Here is a 19,214-nt window from a genome sequence, read left to right on the forward strand (position 1 = left end):
GAGCTTAGTGCAACTGGCCACTCGTTGTTCATTTTGTTTCTCCCCCAGCAACTTTGGCAGCAGGAAGCAGCCGCAGCAGAAGCAGAGGAGGAGGAGGGAATGGGGACTGCTGAGGGTGAGCTGTTTGCAAGCAAGGGAGGAAACGGGGCAGGGAAGGGTAGGACCAGAGTTCCTTTTGGTGCTTGGGCACCCAATTCCGAGCATGCAATTGCTCTTCTGCTCAGTCAGATACTCGTGCTGTGTTGCATATCTCCAGGCGGGATCAATTTTTGTGAATGCAGACCTGGTATGGATTGTGTTGGGCTGACGTATTAGGCTGCAAATGCCAGGGGACTCCCAGTCCGAGTGTGGCATTGTGGCAGCCTCCAGCTCATCCCTGCTGGAAGGAAGGCTGTGTGGAAGTAATGAGATTAGTGACTAGGATCTGTGTTATTGACTGAAGGCATTTTTGTGCCTTCAGAAGTTAGTAGTCGCATCCCCTTGCCCATGTGTTTATAGAGCTGCAAGGCTGTGTGCTCCAAGTCTATTGAGAACAGCAAAGAACAGATACGTTAATATCACATTTGCAGGGTTTTCCCTCGTCACCATGAGGGAGGCTTTATGGAGGCCTTCTTTTGCCCCAGTTTTGCCAGGGAAGAGTCCACTAGGCAAGATGTTTGGGATCCATCTAACCTGACTGCTTTTATCTTCAGTGTAAAGCTGAAGAGTGATCTGTTTAAAAAAAAAAAGTGTAATCTGAAAGTGTAGTCTGTGATCTAAAGGTGAAAGTGTAGTCTGTGTTCTGGTTTTCTAGAATGGGCAGTAGAGAAAACTATGCCTTTCAGGGCCAGTTCTCTGACCTATTTTAGATACTGTCCTGAGATGAAGTGTGCCCTGAGTGTGTTTTTCTCTCAAGGAGTCTGGGGGACAGTAGCTCAGATGGGGCATTGCAGATGCCTCAAGCTGGGTGAGGCCAATTTCATACCAAGAGTACTATGGGCTGTGAACATGAGTGAGCTGGGACCTGCTGTCCAAGGGTGACCTTGTCCACCCTGCAGGCTCTTTGGCAGTGCCACCAGCAGGGCTGGTAAGTTTTATTTCCCTGAGGAGCCATGATTGGTCAGCTCAGTCATGAAGACTGAGATGGGAATGGGCAGAGGGAGAAGGTTTAGGAGCCTCTGCGTAGGGGCTCAGCAAAGGGCCACCCTATGGACTAAATGGGCAGTGGAGTAAAGAAGGGTAGCAGCAGATAGCACTGAGTTCCCAGCGCTGCCTGCTTCCCCTGCTCTCCATAGGTCGTGAATTCAGAGGAGAGGGGGTGGTTGTCCTGTTCGTGCAGACTCCATTAGGTGGGAAAAATAGAGTCTGGCTTCTGTTGGAAGACTAGCCTTTGTATCATGAGAAAGATGAGGCCAGGTGCTGCTGAGCTTGGCGATGACTCTGAGCAGCTTCTGCCTGGGCTTGCTGTAGTAGCAGAGCTGTTGGGGGGGTGTCCTTGTATGCCTCCTCGTTCTCTGTCAGTCATTCTGAGCAGGGTTCACTTTCCCCTTTTACACTGCCCTTCCTTCCTGCTTTCCTCTTCCACATTAAAGGTTTATCTGTTGTCATCTGTCTGTTCTCATCTGCCTTGCGCAGCAGCCATGAAAGCTGGCGGGATAGAGGCAGTGAGGGCTGGGGATTGCACATGAGTGGGAGAAGCGTGCAGTGTTGTGCAGCCTCCTTTGAGCATGCCTTTCTAGGTAGACTGTACTGTGTCCTTGGCTGGTGACTGCTCTGAAGAGAGAGATCGTAAGAGCCTGTTGTTGCAGCTGGTCATTGGTGTCACCCTTGAAGAGCAGCAGTCTGTGCTTTGGCACTGAGCTTCAAGCATTGTCACCTCAGCCACACCTAGGCAGGGGTTTTGCTCTGCAAGCTGCGCACATGTCAGGGGTCTGGGCACAGGAAGCATTCTCTTCCATGGGCGCACCTAGCAGGGCCCAGCCAGGTGCCCTTGATGTTTTTCACTCCTTCTCTTTTCTCCAACGCCATTGCTGTCAGCTTCAAAGGACGTAGCGGAGACCAGAGTGAGATGGGGAAATGAGCCCTTCAGGGAAGACTGGGAAGGGTGTTGTACTAGCAGCCCAGCAGGACAAGTGGAAAGAAGACAAGAAGGTGCTATGGGCAGGATCAGATATTTTCAGTGCTGTTGAAACTAGGCAGAGCCTAGGCTCTCAGTCCATGTTTCATAGTCCTCCAAATGACTCCTGCTCGGGTCAACTGTGGGAGTTCCCTACACGGAGATCTGTGGGCTCCTGGAAATGCTGTGAGCTGGGTAGCAATGGCCAGAGCTGAGGAAAGAGAGGAGAGAGGTTGAAGGGTTTCTGTGGGACTGAGATGGGAATTGCAGGCAGTAGCAGCTGTCAGCTTTCATGTTCCTCTTGTTTGAGTGCCTGTGATCATGTTCCCCCTTCTCTGTCTTCCCCTGCTCCACCTCACCCTCGTTTCCATCTCCTCCATCCCCATTGCTTCCCCTTGGACTCAGAAATCAAACCGGATGACTCTCCCATGAAAGGCTCCAAGGGTCAGGCAAAGAGCAAGGAGAAGTCCAAGGCACCCAAAGATGATAAGAAGCAGCAGCAGCAGTGAGCCACTGAGCTTCCTGAGAAGCAGAACAAGCGGAAGATTGATGAACTGAAGGTATGTGTGTTGGCAGGGGGAGGAGGAGGCTCTGCCTGCTCAGCAGCAGGATGGAAGTCAGATCCTAGCCATGTGGAAAACACAGTAGGATGGATCAGCCCTGCTGGATGCATCTCACCTGTGTGAGGGGTATCTAGCACTGGGTGAGATGTGCCTTGGGACTGTCAAATTCTCTGCATAGACGGAGAGTTCAGGGTAACTAGCTTTGCAGGAAAGGACCTGAGGTCCTTGGGGACAGGAAAAGTCAGCAGTGAACCCTTCTAGCAGTGAAGGGCAAGTGCATGCTGGGCTGTGTTAGCAAGAGTTGGCCAGCGAGTTGAGGGGAGGGATTCTTGCCCTCTTTCTGGCACTTGTCAGATCCCTTCTGGCTTCTCTGTCCTGACTGGTGCTCCCCAGCACAAGGAAGACACTGACCTACTGCAGTGAGTCCAGTGGTGGAAGCCACCGGTGTGGTCACAGGTCTGGAGCTGGTCACAGGTCTGGAGGACGTGGCATACAAGAAGAGGAAGAGGCTGAGAGCTTGGAGAGGAGAAGGTGAATGGGGGATTGAATTGTCATCTTCAGGTACCTGATGGTACATGGCAGGGGGATATGGCAGAGGACAAAGGAGAGTGCAGGAGGAAATGGACGCAAGATGCAGCAAAGGAAATTCCTGTTGGACGTAAAGCATCATTTGTTTCCTACAATGAACTTAAGCATCATGACTGTGCTGCAACTTTGCAGAGCTCTCAGTCCTTGGAGACATGGGAGCTTGACCCTGGGCAAGCTTCTCTAACTTTGAATGCCAGTGGTCCCTTCCCACCTCGGTTCCCATATGACTGTATGATTTGTCCATCCAGAGATGCCCCCATTTGATCAGGCAGCTCCCATGTTCAGCCAGTGGATGTCTAAAGCTCCTGAGGTGACTGGCATCCTGAGTGCCCCAAACAGCTGCTGTATGTGGGGCTGAAACCCAACATGCCTCATGGCAGCAGGAATCACAGCCATCACTGTATGTAGTTCTTGGAGGGGTTTGTCCCACACAATGCAGCTGGAACCAGAAGTACTTGCAGGAATTACAGGGGAGAAAAAACCAAAGGTGGGGGGAGCTATGATTTGCTCTCTGTAACTGCACTGAAGGATCAGGCAATCGTGTAGCTTAATGAGTAGTATGAGAAAGGCATCAACTTGGTCTTGAGAGTGGAGGAAGAAGTTCTAAGTTGGTGAGAACACCCTCCCCACGGTGGAATCAGAGTCTACAGCTATAGTAGGAGATGGATCAGGGCCAGGCATTGCCCATCAGCAACCCAAACCAGGACCCTGGCGCCAGGCCTGGTGCCAGGGCTCCAGGCCAATGTGCCCAGCCCCATCCCACTGCTGGGCAGGGGCAGGGAATAGCCTGGGGCAAGGCTATCCCATGGGCAGTTTGGATGGGCCCTGGGTGGGGGAGAGCTTCCTGTGGGCCATAGCTAGCCTGGCCAAGACTCAGTGCAGGAAAGGGCCCTGGTTCAGGTTAGTGGTCCATGGACTTTACTGTATTATAATCTGTGACTCTGGGCCTGAGAAGGAATTTGAACCCGGATTATACACGTAAGGGGAATAGCTACACAGCCCATTCAGGTGAGGTTCCCTCCTATACATGATCAGTTTGGGAAGGTGCTTATGTCATCAAGGTCTGACCCAATGACCTGGAGATCCCTTTGCATCCTAGAGAATTAGTCACTGGGAACGGTGATGTCCATGATCTCTTTGATTGTCCTTGGGTGACCACTGGATCTTTTCCTTTTCTTTTTTTTTTTTAAACTGCTCCCCTCTAATTTTGTGTCATCACAGGTCTTCAACAAAGAGCTGGAAAGAGAGTTTGATAACTTTGAGGACTGGCTGCACACCTTCAACCTGCTCCGTGGAAAGATCGGGGACAATGATGACAACGCCAACAGAAGAGGAGCGGCTAGTGGGGAGGCTCAAAGTGAGTGTGGCTGCTGAGTTGGGTCAGGGCAGGGACAGCTTGGGAAAGCCTTGCCTATAGGGTTCTCTCCTGAAGATGCATTAGCTGAAAGGAGGTTGGATGTAAGAGAGACCAATTTGCATTGACTCAACCACATCTCCTTGCAGGGGAGGGTAAGCCTCCAAGGATAGCCCCAGGAGTCAGATGGCTCCACAGAGTGCATTGCAGAGGGCAGTCCTTTGCAGCAACCAGATCTTTTGTGATTCCTACAGAAGGCCAAGGGCAAAGCAGATCCTCTTTATCACCCACTGTGGATATAAGTCATGCCTGGAGTTATCTTTGCAGACTATTTTTCACCAATAGCACGGGGCTGCCTGCCATGTTGCACCAATGCATGCAAGTTAAACTCTTGCTGGAGGGAGTGATCAGATGGTCAGGGAGCATGGAAATGAACTGTTTCACGTGGTAGTTCCTGGATTTCCCAGCCCCTGCCTTGACAGCACCTTTTATTTCCATTGCTCTTGGTTTTCTGCCAGTTGTATTCCTGGAATTCCCTGCCTGTGAGCACCTTGCTAGTCTGATTCCTCTGCAGGTGTCCTTCACGTTGTCCAGTTGCTCTGCTCAGGGTTGTATCCTCTGCAGGGGGTGCTTGTGAGGCAGAGGAAGCTTCCAGACCTTGCCTGTCTACTACAGCGCAGGGCTAGAAACAAGGAGAGAAAGTGGGCTCTCAGGAAGGGTGGTTTGGGATGGGTCTGCTCGCTCTGAGCCTCGGGAGCAGCAGGACTACTGAGGCTGTGCACTCCCTTGTGCTAGGGCTCCATCTGTGTCTACAAAGTGCCGCTCCGTGATGATATGGGCAAGGAGGCAGGATACGACCCCGACTTGGGCATGTTCCAGGGGATCGCCAGCAATGACCCCATCAATGTGCTGGTCCGAGTCTCTGTTGTTCGGGTGAGTATAACCATGTTGTATGCCAAGGCGTGATGCTGTGTTCCCTTACAGTGCTCGCACCCAGAGCTGGTGCTGAAGCTGCAGAGAAGTTGACTTTTAGTTCTTGGTGCTGTTGGTGCCAGCATCCACCTGATAGCAGATGGCACCAAGGTCAAGGATGCAGCATGAGGACTAAAGCAGCTCACTGATGGGACCTTGAAAGGGGCGTCTTCCTAGCTTTGTGCTCTCCCCATTGGGATACTAAGCCTGTGTGAGGTCCAGACACCTGGCCTACAGGATGGATGGAGGTGTCCGTTGTAGTGCTCAACTTCAGAGAAGAATTTGGATCAGCCCAGACTACGAGACTCTGGTTCTTTACATAATCCCCTTTAGATAATCAATGAGGCATGTGCTGAGCAAACCAGGAGGAGGCAGGGATTAGTAGATCTGGCTGAAGGGCCTGTCACCTCCTGGGACACATGCCGAGTAATAATCAGTGTGGTCCAGCTAATGCCTGTCTCTTTATGTGGAGTGCACTCTGGAAAAAGTCCTTCTTGACCTCCATTCTTATGTCAAGATAAGATATCTTGAGAAATCTCAGCCCTGCTGGAAGCACCTGGGTGGCTCTTTGCCAACCCCTTGTCCCTGTTGTTTTATAAATGCAACCTACTTTCACCTACGTTTCCCACTAACCTGGTTTCCCATCCAGTGCTACATCTCATTGCCCTGAGAAGGGGATAGCAGGTGAGATTGCAATCCCAGAATCACAAAATCACCGAATGGTTGAAGTTGGAAGGGACCTCTGGAGATCATCTAGTCCAACTCCCCCCGCTCAACCAGGGTCACCTACAGCATGTTGCGTAGAATTGTGTCCAGATGGCTTTTGAATATCTTCGAGGAAGGAGACTCCACGGCCTCTCTGGGCAACCTGCTCCAGTGCTCAGTTACCCTCCCAGGAAAGAAGTATTTCCTCATGTTCAGACAGAACTTCCTATGTTTCAGGTTGTGCCCGTTGCCTCTTGTCCTGTTGCTGGGCACCATGGAGAAGAGTCTGGCCCCGTCTTCCTGTCACCCTCCCTTCACATGCTTAGACTTATTGATGAGACTCCCCTCTCAGTCTTCTCTTCTGCAGGCTGAAGAGTAGCAGCGCTCTCAGCCTTTCGTCCTAGGAGAGATGCTCCAGGCCCTTCCTCATCTTAGTGGCCCTTTGCTGGACTCACTCCAGGAGCTCCATGTCTGTCTTGTACTGGGGAGCCCAGCACTAGACACACCACCCGAGGTGTGGTCTCAGCAGGGCTGAGGAGAGGGGGAGGCCCTCACCTCCCTCCACCTGCTAGCAACACTCTTCCTAAGGCTGCCCAGGGTACCATTGACCTTGTTGGCCACAAGGGCACATTGCTGGCTTATAGTCAACTTGTCCACCAGGACTCCCAGGTCCTTCTCTGCAGAGCTGCTTTCCAGGAGGTCCTGGTGCCCATGCACCAGGTTATTCCTCCCCAGGTGCAGGACCCTGCACTGGCCTTTGTTGAATGTCATGAGGCTCCTCTCTGCCCAACTCTCCAGCCTGTCCAGGTCCCTCGCAATGGCAGCACAGCTTTCTGGTGTGTCTAGTTTAGCATCCTCAGGCAAACTTGCTGAGGAGGCACTCTGTCCTTTCATCCAGGTCATTGAGGAATAAGTTGAACAAGACTGGACCCAGTATTGACCCCTGGGGCACACTGCTCGTTATAGACCTCCAACTAGACTCTGAACTGGAGAGATGGAGGATACTTACCCCTGCTTACGGGGGCTACTTACAGAGGCCCGTGGCCCTAATAAATCCATGGAGGGAAAGAGAGAGGCGGAGGGATGTCTTCTGGACATCTCAGTCAGGTTTCTGCTGAGGGTCTCTAGCTAGAGGAACCTGCGTCTTTCCACTGATGAGAGAGAAGCCAAAGGAGACTGTGACTATGTCTTTCCGAAGGGGACACAGCCACTTGGGCTTGACCTGAGTCAGCCCAGACCAACACACCTAGCCCCACTACATGCCTAGGCAGGGACATAGGTTAGCAGAAGGCAGGACTGATCCCTGGTTTAAATTGAGTCCCTATATTTAGGTGACCTTATAAAAGGACTTGGGCACATGGCTGTGGCCAGATAAGGCCAGCTGGTCTCAGGGATGGAGAATAGGGACTGTCCCTGAATTGTTCCCTAGCATTGACTGGGCTGACCTATCTTATCTTTTCCCTACAGGCCACAGAGCTGCCCCCAGCTGACATCAATGGGAAAGCTGATCCTTATATCGCCATCAAGCTGGGGAAGACAAACATCAAAGGTGAGGAGGACTACATCTCCCAACAGTTGAATCCTGTCTTTGGCGAGTGAGTTGCCCCAGCCCTGTTACCTGTCTTCACCCTGAAGAGTGAGCTAGGCTCACCAGCCCTTGGGCCTGCACCCTACCCATCCCATAGCCCCAGCTTGGGGTCGAAAGATGGGACTGATCGCCCTGAACTTTCCTTGGATGCAGTGTAGCTGTCCCCATTGAAGTCATCTGTCCTTCTTTGTCAGCAGTCTCGTCAATGCTATCAAGAGTGTTGAAGAGCTATCCGTATCTGATCAAGATAGGTGCCTACTTTAGGAAGCGCTAGGCCTGGACCCAAGTAACAGCATCGCCGGCTCTCCAGTGACACACACATTTAGTTTCAGGGCTATTGGGACATCCACGTCAAGCAATCCTCATGATCACTCTCCCTTCTAGGGCTGCTAGTTCAGAAGCAGTCCGCGCAGAGAATTAGTGACAACACGTAAGCTGAATGTACTGCAGTGGGAGGTGCAATTAAACACTGTCCAGAGACTGGAGCAGACCCACCTCACCCATGCATGTGTCTTGAGCGTCATCCAAACCCTTGGATGGCTACAGCCTGTTCTCCCTCTCCACCCTTTCTCCCGCCACAGGTCCTTTGACATTGAGGCCACCTTTCCCATGGAGTCCATGCTGAGGGTGGCGGTGTACGACTGGGACTTGGTGGGGACCGACGACCTCGTTGGAGAGACCAAGATTGACCTGGAGAACCGCTACTACAGCAAGCACCGAGCTACTTGTGGGGTGTCACAGCCTTATGCCATGTATGAGCCAAGCTTTCCCTGTGCAACCTGGTGTCTGGACCCGTGTCAGTTTCATCTTCCGCACTAGGCCTAGATCTCCTGTAGGGATCTCCCTCTTTCATTGCCTGATGATGAGGGAATCTGTGCTGTGCCCTCAGTCTTAACGTGGGCTTTGGGACCAGCACAGTGGGGTAGCAGGAGAGCAGGTTGTAAGCAGGAGCACAGGGCGGTGAGGAAGGGACTGAGGGGCATTGGTAGGTCTGGATATAGAAATGAAGAGGTTGCTGAAATAGCAGCTGGGCCGGAGCAGCAGAACTGAGCATCAGTAGCAAAGTGGAGGGCGCTGGGGATTGCAGGTCTGGGTCAGCACAGAGTGAGGGGCCTGGGCTGGAAAGGTATCGGCAAAGCGTAGAGTTTGGGCACGGATGGCCCTACCTTGCTCTGAAGTTTCACATGTGGAGCCTCAGATCCTTCCCCGATGAATCCTGGCTCCTGAGGGGCAGTAACATTTGCGTTTCTGGCAGATGGAAACAAAAATTCCTTCTTCCTCCAAGTCTGACCTTGTGCTCTTGTTCACAGACATGGGTATAACATGTGGCGTGACCCCATGAAGCCTTCCCAAATGCTGTGCAAGCTGTGCAAAGAGGGCCAAGTGGATGGGCCGCCCTTTGGTCCAGGAGGAAGAGTGAAAGTGGCCACGAGGGTCTTCAGTGGCGCCACGGAGATGGAGGATGAAAATGGTACGCACCCCATGGCGTGAAGGTGGGGAGGGGAGCAGGGGCATGGGGTGTCCCCTCATCATCCAGAACTGAATCCCATCACCCCCTGCAGCATTGCAATGTCTCTCCAGCCACCCCGTTGTGTGGGGCCTGCGTTATGTCACCAGCTAGACAGTGTCTTATAGACGACCCAGGTTGCTGTCAGAGTTACTGGTGAGCATCCACGGCATGGCATGACCAAAGCTGCCTTTGAAACCTTCCTGCTGGCAGTTTATGGCAAAGGACCAATGCAGATAGCCCATCCTGGCCCTTGCAGGGCTTAGGAAGCCACTGTCCATATAAGCTGCATCCCCAAACAATGGTTGTGTCCAAATCACTCGTATATACGCAACAAAGTTGAATGCAGACCAGGAGGGGTGCAGAGGAGGGGGGCAGCAGTGTCGGTGGATATAGAGCTTGTTGAGCGTGGGAAAATACAGCCTGGTAGGGGATCTGGACCTTCTCTGTGAGTGCCTAGGAGTAGAAAGGGGAGAAAGAGGAGTTAGGGAGTGTTGGTGCAAGAACAAAGTGGGCCCAGTGAAACGGAGAGGAGCAACTACTAGGCAGTCCTGCTGCCTTGAAGTTGGTAGGAGCTGGAAGAGGTAGCCAGCAGGAGCAGTGTGTGTGGCCTTGGGGAAGAGGATGTCAGCAGAAGTTTGCAAAGCCAGACTGGAGGTCCTGCTGTCAGTAGGAGGTTGGGTCCTGCTTGGGATTGTTTGCTGTCCCTGGTGTCTCTTCTGCCCAGTTCTCCACACTCAGTCCTCCCTTTACCCACACGGGACAGAAGAAGCAGGCAGAGGAGCGCCTAGCACTGACCGTGCTGCACCACTGGGAAGACGTTCCACGCGCAGGCTGCAGGCTGGTCCCTGAGCACGTGGAGCCGCGTCCATTGCTGAACCCTGACAAGCCGGGCATTGAACAGGTCCCCGCAGCCCAAGATCCGGGGGAAGGGCAGGGCCTGCTTAGCCTCCAAGCAGGGAGGAGAGACCTCAGCTGGGCAGACAAGCTGCAACCCCCCTTGTCATGGGGAGCAGTGGGGAGGGAGGCAGCCTACGAAAAGTGGCACTTGGACATAGCAGTCCTTAACACTCGGCCTGTTGAGCCCAGCTGACTAAATCTTCAATGCCTCTTCATCTTCAGCTGGCACCTATTTCATACCCCGAAGTCTCTGGGTCCCCTGCTTCCCCCCTGCCTGACATGTTCCCCATGGATATGCTGGCACCAGGCCCTGCCATTGATATTTCCCCCAGGAAACCAAAGAAGTAAGGAATCTGCCAGCCAACAAACCCCAGGGAAAACCCGTGGCTGGGGCTGGAGCCCTGCTTCCCCACTCTTCTACTGGTTCTCCATGGCCCAGCTCAGCACAGCCATGTGCCTGGGACCCCCAACCAGACTGGCATGGCCAGAGATCCCAAGACTGGAGGCATCAAATGCTGTCTTCCGCTTCCCCACAGGTTGTGGAGCTGCCCTTGCAGGGTGCTTCAGTTCCCATCTGTTCAGTTCCCTGCAGCTCCTCACCTCTCTGTGTCTGTCTAGACGAGGAGTTCAAATTGCTAGCTAGTGCCTGGTATGGGGAAGGGGGCAGACCAATGCAGCCAGCCCTAATGCAGCCCCAGGGGCAGGGGTTAGCCTAGGTCAGGACGTCCACAGGCCCTTGGCTGGAGGGGAGAGTTTCCCAGTCTGGCTGGGGCTCTGGGCAAGGAAGGGCCCTGGCACCAGGCGGATCACTGGGAGAGACTTGGTAAAGGCAGGTAGGACAGAGCAGGCAGCAGACAGTGAACTAGAGAGTTCTCCTTCCCATTCCTGTCCTCTCCACCTCTGCCCTCCGATGCTCAGCCCCTCTAGGAGTCCTTTAGACAGAAGGAAGACATTGCGTTCCTCAGCATCCATGCTAGGCCAATTTTACCCAGCTAGACTGTGTCCTTGGGCCCCTTTTGCCCGTCCCCGGGGGCTGGGATGCAGAGGCCGTATTTGCATCCTCGTGGGAATCTCTTGCACTCCTGTGCTCAGTCGACTAGTGTTTGGCTCCAAAGCACAATGAAAGTGGAGACAATTTCCTCTGATCTCCGAGGGCCGTAGCTTGGATGTGAAGAGCAGGGCAGGCAGCTGCAGGAAAGCTGAAGCCAGAGAAAGCTCTAGTTGCTGAAGCAGCCTGGAAAAAACAGAGGTTTATCTGCAATGCAGCCAGGGGCAGCCATGCTCAGTAGTGCCCCGTGTGCTGGAGTTGAGACATTCCTCCGGAGGGGCTGAAGGGAGGATTTCAATAGCCTTGAAAACACCAATGCACCCTTCCCTGTGGGGAAAATGGAGCAGGAAGGGCTATGGCTCTGGTCGCTCTGTTTTGGCAGGGATAAACGTGAGCTCCAGTCAAGTTACACATGGACACATCAGCCCATGTATGTCTTCACCCGTGCACTGGAGAGCACCTGCGTGAGTGCCTGTGTCTGTAGGAAGATGCTGTATTTCAGCAAGGTTCTGCTGATGTATCATCCTCGGGATTTAACGCAGCTCCCCCCTCTTTGCCAGGAGTTTCAGCATGTAACACGAGCTGACGGTGTGGCCTGTTAGCTCTGAAGAGCATCCCTGTGTTGCTTGGACAAGTGCTAGGTGCTATAGAGGAACAGCACAGAGAAAGCCCCCCCCGCCCTCCCCCGCAACAGGAGCAGACTGGAGGGTGCTGGCACTGAAGATGGCAGGAATCTCGCAGTTCCACAGGAGTCCCTGGCACTTGCAGCCATGTGATGTGATTGTGGCCACAGGGCTGCCTTTCTCTGCCACTGTCTTCCAGTCCTCTTCTAGCCCGTCCACACTGCAGCTGCTTCCAGTTCAAGGAAACTGGCGTCTGCTTTTCCTCTGCCAACTCCCACGGGAGCTGGTTTATCTATCAGCACAATTCCCAAGCGAACCGAGTGTGGCTGGGAAACCCCAGTTGCCTGCACACCAAAGGCAATGCTGGGAATATCTTACAGGCTCCAAACTTGCTGGAGTCCTAGGAAAGGCAGTGATGCCCGATGAAGTGACTGGGACACAAGAGCAGGTAGAGCCTTTGGAGCTGACTTCTGAAGGCAGGGGAAAATTGTCCTGTGTTTCCAGGAGGGTGGCCCGGTTGGGTAAGGTGGGGAAATGAGGAAAAGAGCTGGCTTCAGACTGTTTTGCAGGGCCAACAGACCCGCATTGTAACCACAAATGTACCTGAGACTAAGGCTGTGCTGTCTCCTAGAGCCTTTGGCTTGGGCCATGCAGCAGTTCAGAGTAGATGAAGGTAAAAGTCCCTTTGTTGCTCCTCTGACCCTGCCTGGGCTGCCTCCGAGCTGAGGCACCATTTCCCTCTGTGTTCCTGCCCTGTTGGTCCCTAGGACAAGACGGCTGCGAGAGAGCCCTGCAGTTGGCGTTCCTGCCGCCCTGTTTCCTGCAGCATCATCCCATTCCCTTCTGCCCACCCCATCTCCTCCTGCCCCTTCCCTCTGTTCCCCCCTCTGTGCCTCACCTCCTGGTCTCCCTTCCTGCTGCCAGATATGAGCTTAGAGTGATAGTGTGGAGCACAGACAAGGTCATCCTGGAGGATGATGACTACTTGACTGGTGAGAAATCCAGGGACATTTTTGTCAGTGGGGTGTGTACGATGTGGCTGGCCAGTGCCACCACTTCCACTTCTCCTCGAGGTGGGGTCCTGGTGCTCACTTAGGCCCCAGGGCTGGTTTTGGAGAGGGGGGTTCTGTGATGCAGCTAGGAAGGGTTTCCCCATGGGGAGGGCCAGATGATGCCAGTGCTGCTGTTATGTGCTGTGCTCTGTCTCTGCCTCTGTGTCTCTCTTGCTGGCTGCTTGACCTACTGTGTGTGTCTGTCTGTGCTGCCTGGCCTGGTTGCCCAGCTTTGAGCTGCGGGTCATTATCTGGAACACGGATGAGGTGGTTTTGGAAGATGATGCTTTCCTGGTGGGAGAGAAGATGTCTGACATCTATGTCAGGGGGTAATGGCCGAGGTCTTGCTGCTTGCTCCCTTCTGCCCCTCTCCCCTTGGACAGGACCTGAGTGCGGGCTGTTCCTCTACTCGTCTGTGCCTCAGGTCTGCTTCCCAACATTCATAGCTCCTGGCAGGCACAGTGCTTCCGTCCCCCTTGGCTCTGGTCTTGGTGTCCCCAGTTGGCTCTTCAGCCCAACACGCCTCCACTTCCAGCATCTGGATCCAAATTCCAGGTAGCTTCCTGGTGGTGACCCTCTCTCTGCTTCTCTCTCATCCACCGCTTCCAAAACTCCCCTGTTTTAGAGACAAGAGAACCCACACCTTCACATACCAATTCTTTACAAGACATTTCTCTCCTGAGCTGCCAGGATACAGCTAAATCTGGGGGGGGGGGGGGCGTGGGTGGAGAAGGTTATTTGATCTCAGACCCCACTGACCCTCCCCATATTCAGCATGGGGCAGATGGTACCTGTGGACCATCTCTGAGTGAGCCCTGGCCCACGACTTACCTTAACGTGCTTGTGAGTCCCTTTTCTCCTGTCCTCATATAGCAGGGCTCTGAGACTGGCCCTCAGCATGGGCTCCGCCAAATTTGGTCCCCAGATTTCCCTTTCCCGTCCCTGCGGAGCTGCCTGAACTGTCCTGCTTCAGCAAGAGAGGATTTGGATTTCCCAGATCCTTTCATTCATTTTAAATTGACACGCACAGGTTAAGATGCAACTAGATCATAGCGCAATGTGCAGCAGGCAAGAAAACAAGCTTTCTCCAAAGGCTTAAACCCTATGTCATGGCAAAGAGGCATGAGGAGGAAGGTCAGATTAGTGTAGCAGAATCTAAGGCTGATGGCTGACATCACAGCATGCAGTGACTTCCCACAGCTCTGCTAAACTGCTCACTGCTTCCCAAAAGCTACCCTGAGCTTTTGGGCCAGGTCTCCTTGTCTTGCACCTCATGCTGCTCTTAGAGAACGTGTTCCATTTTCTATGTCTGGTCCTGTTTGCAGAGTGCAGTGGAGGGTTGTTTAGGGCAGTGCCTGCCTCGGCATTCCCAGTGCCATGCTGCACAGAGGGCAGGTGCCCTTGGAGCGATGAACTTTAACATGCTGGCAGGACCCATGCTCTCTCCATCCTTCATGCCGTTGCTGCATACTGGCAGGCGTGTGAAATTTGTGTCTGTGTACATGTGCGTGAGGGGGACAAGGTCTTGTCACTGTCTGTTTCAAGGCCGGTAAGTAGGTGGTTTATGCATGGGTGGCTTTTCTGCCATGACTCTGAATCTGAAACGTGAGAGGCCTTCCCTTTGTGCTTGGGGTGGGATTGCTTGCCCTGTGTGTTTTGCAGGGCAGAGCGGGAGTGTCAGCATGCTCAGAGGCCAGGGGAACAACCCTGTACTAAGTGTCTAAGCACGGACCCATGTCCCTGCTGGCTGCAGCCCCTCAGGACCAAGAGACTCACACAAATCTGAGAGTTCCCTGAGGAACAGAGGTGTCCTGTCATGTCGAAGAAGCTGAGGAACATTCATAATGCTCCTTCCAGCAAGCTCTGCTCCAGACTTCCCAGCAGTGCTGCCTGCTCCTTTCCATCTCTTGAACATCCCCCTGCCCAGAGCAAGACCCCGATAACCAGCTTGCGTGTTGCTCCCTCAATCAGCCTGTTCCCTCTAGGGCCCTCATGCCCATGTTGTCTCTTGGCGAGGCTGACATGGTGATTTGAGCAACCCTAGCCCATTGCTCGTTACTCTTGAGTCCTTCCAGTGTGTCCATGCCTTGCTGGCCTGGAGACATGCCAGCTGTATGCGCAGGATGGCCCTTTGCCCTCTCCTCCCTCCTGCTAATATGTGCCACCCCTCTCATCCCTCTGGGCCCTGCAGGTGGCTGAAGGGCCAGCAGGAGGACAAGCAAGACACACACGTCCATTACCCCTCCCTCACTGGCGAGGGCAACTTCAGCTGGCGCTCCACCTTTCCCTTTGACTACCTGATGGCAGAGAAGAAGATGGTCAACTCCAAGAAGGAGTCTATGTTCTCCTGGGATGAGACTGAAGACAAGCTCCCTGCTCGCCTCACCCTGCAGGTCTGGGATGCCGACCGCTTCTCGGCCGACGATTTCCTCGGTAAGAGGGGAGGGCCAGCTGAGCTGGGGTGACAGGGAAGCTGGAGGGATAGGGGGAGGTTACATGGCTGATGGAGCAGGAAGGCATGTGGGATGAGGCAAGGTTTATGTAGGAACAGACCCTGGAAGGACAGCCCTGGTCTTTAAGCCAATTGTGTCCTACAAACGCCTTTGGATGCTGCAGGTAAGAGCAGTTAGGCTAAGAGGCCTTGTCTTCATGCTGCTGTTCAAAGGCTGCTCCTGTAGCAAAGGCATTAGCTTTTTCCCTTAGGTGCCTGTCTGGGAGCTCTATGCCCAAGCTAGTTTTGGAGTGCAGGGTGGCTGGAAGCCGTGGGCAGATGATTGAGAGGGTGAGAGGAGGTGGGGACGTGACCCAAAAAGCAGGCTATAGTGGAGAGATCGGAGGATGCATGGCCATAGATGTGTGGGAGGATGCCAGGACACACAGCTCAGAAATGCTCGCCAGGGCAGGAAATGTTGGCCCAGCCCGCCTCCAGCCAAAGACTCACAGTTGAGGGGTGCCACCATGTATCCTTCGCCCTCTCCTACCAGGGGCAATCGAGCTGGACCTGAAGCGCTTTCCCCGGGGAGCTAAGACTGCAAAGCAGTGCAGCATGGAGATGGGGACAAATGAGGCAGAGCTGGCCATGGTTTCCCTCTTCAAGCAGAAGCGAGTGAAAGGCTGGTGGCCGTTTGTGGCCAGGGATGAAAACGATGAGCTGGAGATGACGGCAAGGATGGGGAGAAGTGGGGGGATTTTCTGTCCTGGGGACTGCATCCTCTGTGTACACGGAGGCCCCTTTGCAGAGCTCCTTCATGCCTGCCTCTGCTACCTGGGGCCCCCTCTGCTCACCATGTCGCTGGCTGGCACCGTCTCTGGGGCCTGCGGTGGAGAGCGTTGCCCATGTCTCAGCAGGCCTCTCTCTGCTCCCTGCAGGGAAAAGTTGAAGCTGAACTACAGCTCCTGAGAGCAGAGGAGGCAGAGAAATCGCCTGCTGGGCTGGCTCGCAATGAGCCTGACCCACTGGAGAAACCCAAGTAAGTAGGAGACGCCTCTCCCCCAGCAGATGCCTGGATTTGTGGGAGATGCTGCGTCGGGTGGTTCCCGGGGAGGTAGCCAGGCAGGGGAAGGTTAGAAAGGGGTCACTTATCTGGGGATGTAGGAATGAGGGCTGCGGGCAGGGTAAAAGGGGCAGAGTCACCTCTCCTGGTTCATTCCAGTGCCCTCTATTTACTTCCCTGCCTTTCCTTAGTCTCTTCCTTCTCTCCCTCCCTTCCTAGCTCCATCCCCCTTTCCCAGCCTCCCACCTCTTCTTCCTCCCCTCTGGTACCCGTTGCCAGGACATCAGCTTCATCAGGACCCCCTCCCCCACCCCCCCCACTCAAGTCCCTGCACTCCTTCTGGCACAAATTCTGCTGGCTCCTCTTGGAAACCCTCCTGATCCTCAAGGTCAGGCTCTTTCACTGCGTGAAGGGTTATCCAAGGAAGGAGATCGTGAGCTCTCTGACAGTGCCCCTCTCCATTGCCAGCTGGGCTTGTAAAAGGAAAGTCAAGGCTGTGCCAGGGTGCGAGCAGACTGCGGTGAGCCGGGGAGGATCATGCACTTGGGCAGCCACAGGAAAGCCACATCTGGGTGGGGATGGTTGCTGTGGCCCCAACCCCGAGAGAGCCTGCTGCACCCTGGAGTGGCTGGATGGGACACAATGCTGCCGCCGCATTGGCTCACATGTTGGTTGTATTGCTTGTTGTGCCTGCCCTCCCTTTCTGTGGCCATGGCATTCATGACAGATGCTTGCTTCCCCAACAGCCGCCCAGACACATCCTTCATGAGGTTCCTCAACCCCCTCAAGTCCATCAAATACCTCACCTGCACCCGCTACAAGTGGCTCATCATCAAAATAGTGTTGGCCCTGCTGCTCCTCATCCTGCTGGCCCTCTTCCTTTACAGCATGCCAGGCTACGTGGTCAAGAAGCTCGTGGGAGCGTGAGGCAAAGGGGCCTCCCCCACACGCCTAGCCCAGCGCCACCGCCTGCCCCAGCCCCATGCCCTTCTCCTCGCCTCTGCCTTGCAGCAACCTTGAGGGACATCTCCTCCCTGCTGCTGTGCCTCCTATTTTGCGTTTCTGCTTTGTGGATCCCTTTCTTGGCTTTACTCTCAGAGCAGTGGGGTTGGAGAAGGCCTCTGTTCCCCAGGCTGTCCTGTGTCCCTCACCTGGGCTGGCAGAGATGCGTGGCTGGCTACTCTGGGTCACCCGTGCTGTGGGTCCCAGATGCCTTGACCCACTGGGGGCAGAGGTCGGTGCCCCGTCTGGGCAGCTCAGCTCCTCTGCCCCAGCAGAAAGCAGAGGGAGCACTAGGGTTGCGTTGCTGGAGCTGTGGGAATGCTGCCTAAATGCTTGTTCACAGGACACGTTAAAAGCAGTCATGAACCAGTGACGTGGGGCAGAGCAGCCAGGGCTTGCTGGGAGCACGCCAGCCCCTCGGGCTTGGGGACAAGGCACAGAGCAGCCCCAAAGCCTGGCCTCCATGCCAGCACTGCCGCTGCCCCCCTCCTAGCCCTGAAGGTCACTGCCCCTGACTGCAGGGGCTGATGCCACCACAGGGCACGCCAGCCACCCTGCCCCAACAGCAGTTGAGACTTGGCAGAGCCCTTGGGCTCTGCAAGGGGCAGACTGGGCTGCCCCATCCCCAGGAAGGCAGATTTCCAGCAGCTCAAGCATCTTTCTAAGGCCACTGAAAGCAGCAGTGGTGGTGGGACTTGCCTGAAGGCTCCCATGGAGCCACGTTCTCTGGTGCAGTGTGAGCTCAGCGTGGTCTGCTGGTTTACCTATTTATTTTGTACTGACCACTACTTCTTGGGGCTGGGGCTTTTCTTGCTGTGTATATTGGGGGAGGGAGGGAAGGTCTCTTTCTTCAGCCCACTGCAATATAAAGCTGTTGAAGATCCACCTTTCTCAGCTTCAAGTGTGCAAGACCCTTACTCACTACCTGGGGAGCTCTTGGGGTTGTTTTTAGGATGATGATGTTGTGGTTTGTCAATAAAAGTTGGTTTAAGCTCTTCCAGAAGAGCTGCTGCCTGCCACTGCCCTCTGTTACCCAGCCACACGTGCCCTGGGGGTTCACTTCCAGCCCCGAGCACAGATTGGACCCCCCAGGGCGGAGACCCTTTGCCCACTAGGCTGTGGACATATATACCAAATGCCACCATAGACTCGAGAATAGTTTATGTGGTCAGGGACCTGTGCCGATCTTCGAGTGCAACCGCGCTGCTTGAAGCTTGGCCAGCTGGAGCAGCTTGCTCATGGTCATGTCCAGTCAAGTTTGTATTCTCTACAAGAATGGAGACGCCACGGACTCTCTGGGGAACTCATTGCAGTGTTTAACCACCCTCACAGTAAAGAAGTATTTTCTGATCTTTAAGTGCAATTTCCTGTATTTCAGTTTGTGCCACTTGCCACTTGTCCTGTCATTCAGCATCACTGAGAGGAGTCTTGCTCTCTCTTCTTTACTCCCCCTCCCCAATCACATACTAAGATGATCCCCCAGAGGCTTCTCCTCTCCAGGCTAAACAGTCCCAGCTCTCTCAGGCTCTCCTTGTCTGACAGATGCTCCAGTGCCTTAATCATCTTCGTTGCCCTTTGCTGGATTCACTACAGGAGCTCCGTGTGTCTCTTGTACTGGGGAGTGCAGAACTGGACACAGTACTCCAGGTGTGTCCTCAGCAGTGCTGTGTGGAGGGGAAGGACCACCTCCGTCGACCTGCTGGTAAAGCTCTTCCTAATGCAG

General features: G+C 54.2%; 1 protein-coding gene across 1 annotated transcript in view; it reads left to right on the forward strand.

Annotated features, from left to right (window-relative positions):
• The window catches only part of LOC138066504 (otoferlin-like), a 56,719-nt gene extending 39,303 nt beyond the window's left edge, over positions 1–17,416 (forward strand). The window contains 15 exon segments of the mRNA XM_068936372.1: positions 49–115; positions 2,531–2,655; positions 4,468–4,569; positions 4,571–4,603; positions 5,396–5,533; positions 7,745–7,872; positions 8,447–8,617; positions 9,176–9,335; positions 10,133–10,276; positions 10,495–10,616; positions 13,226–13,324; positions 15,187–15,428; positions 15,980–16,158; positions 16,365–16,465; positions 17,236–17,416. Of these exon segments, the coding sequence (XP_068792473.1) occupies positions 49–115; positions 2,531–2,655; positions 4,468–4,569; positions 4,571–4,603; positions 5,396–5,533; positions 7,745–7,872; positions 8,447–8,617; positions 9,176–9,335; positions 10,133–10,276; positions 10,495–10,616; positions 13,226–13,324; positions 15,187–15,428; positions 15,980–16,158; positions 16,365–16,465; positions 17,236–17,416 (1,992 nt within the window).
• The last annotated feature ends 1,798 nt before the right edge of the window (positions 17,417–19,214 follow it).

Source organism: Struthio camelus, chromosome 3 (genome assembly GCF_040807025.1).
Source record: "Struthio camelus isolate bStrCam1 chromosome 3, bStrCam1.hap1, whole genome shotgun sequence".
Taxonomy (NCBI): domain Eukaryota; kingdom Metazoa; phylum Chordata; class Aves; order Struthioniformes; family Struthionidae; genus Struthio; species Struthio camelus.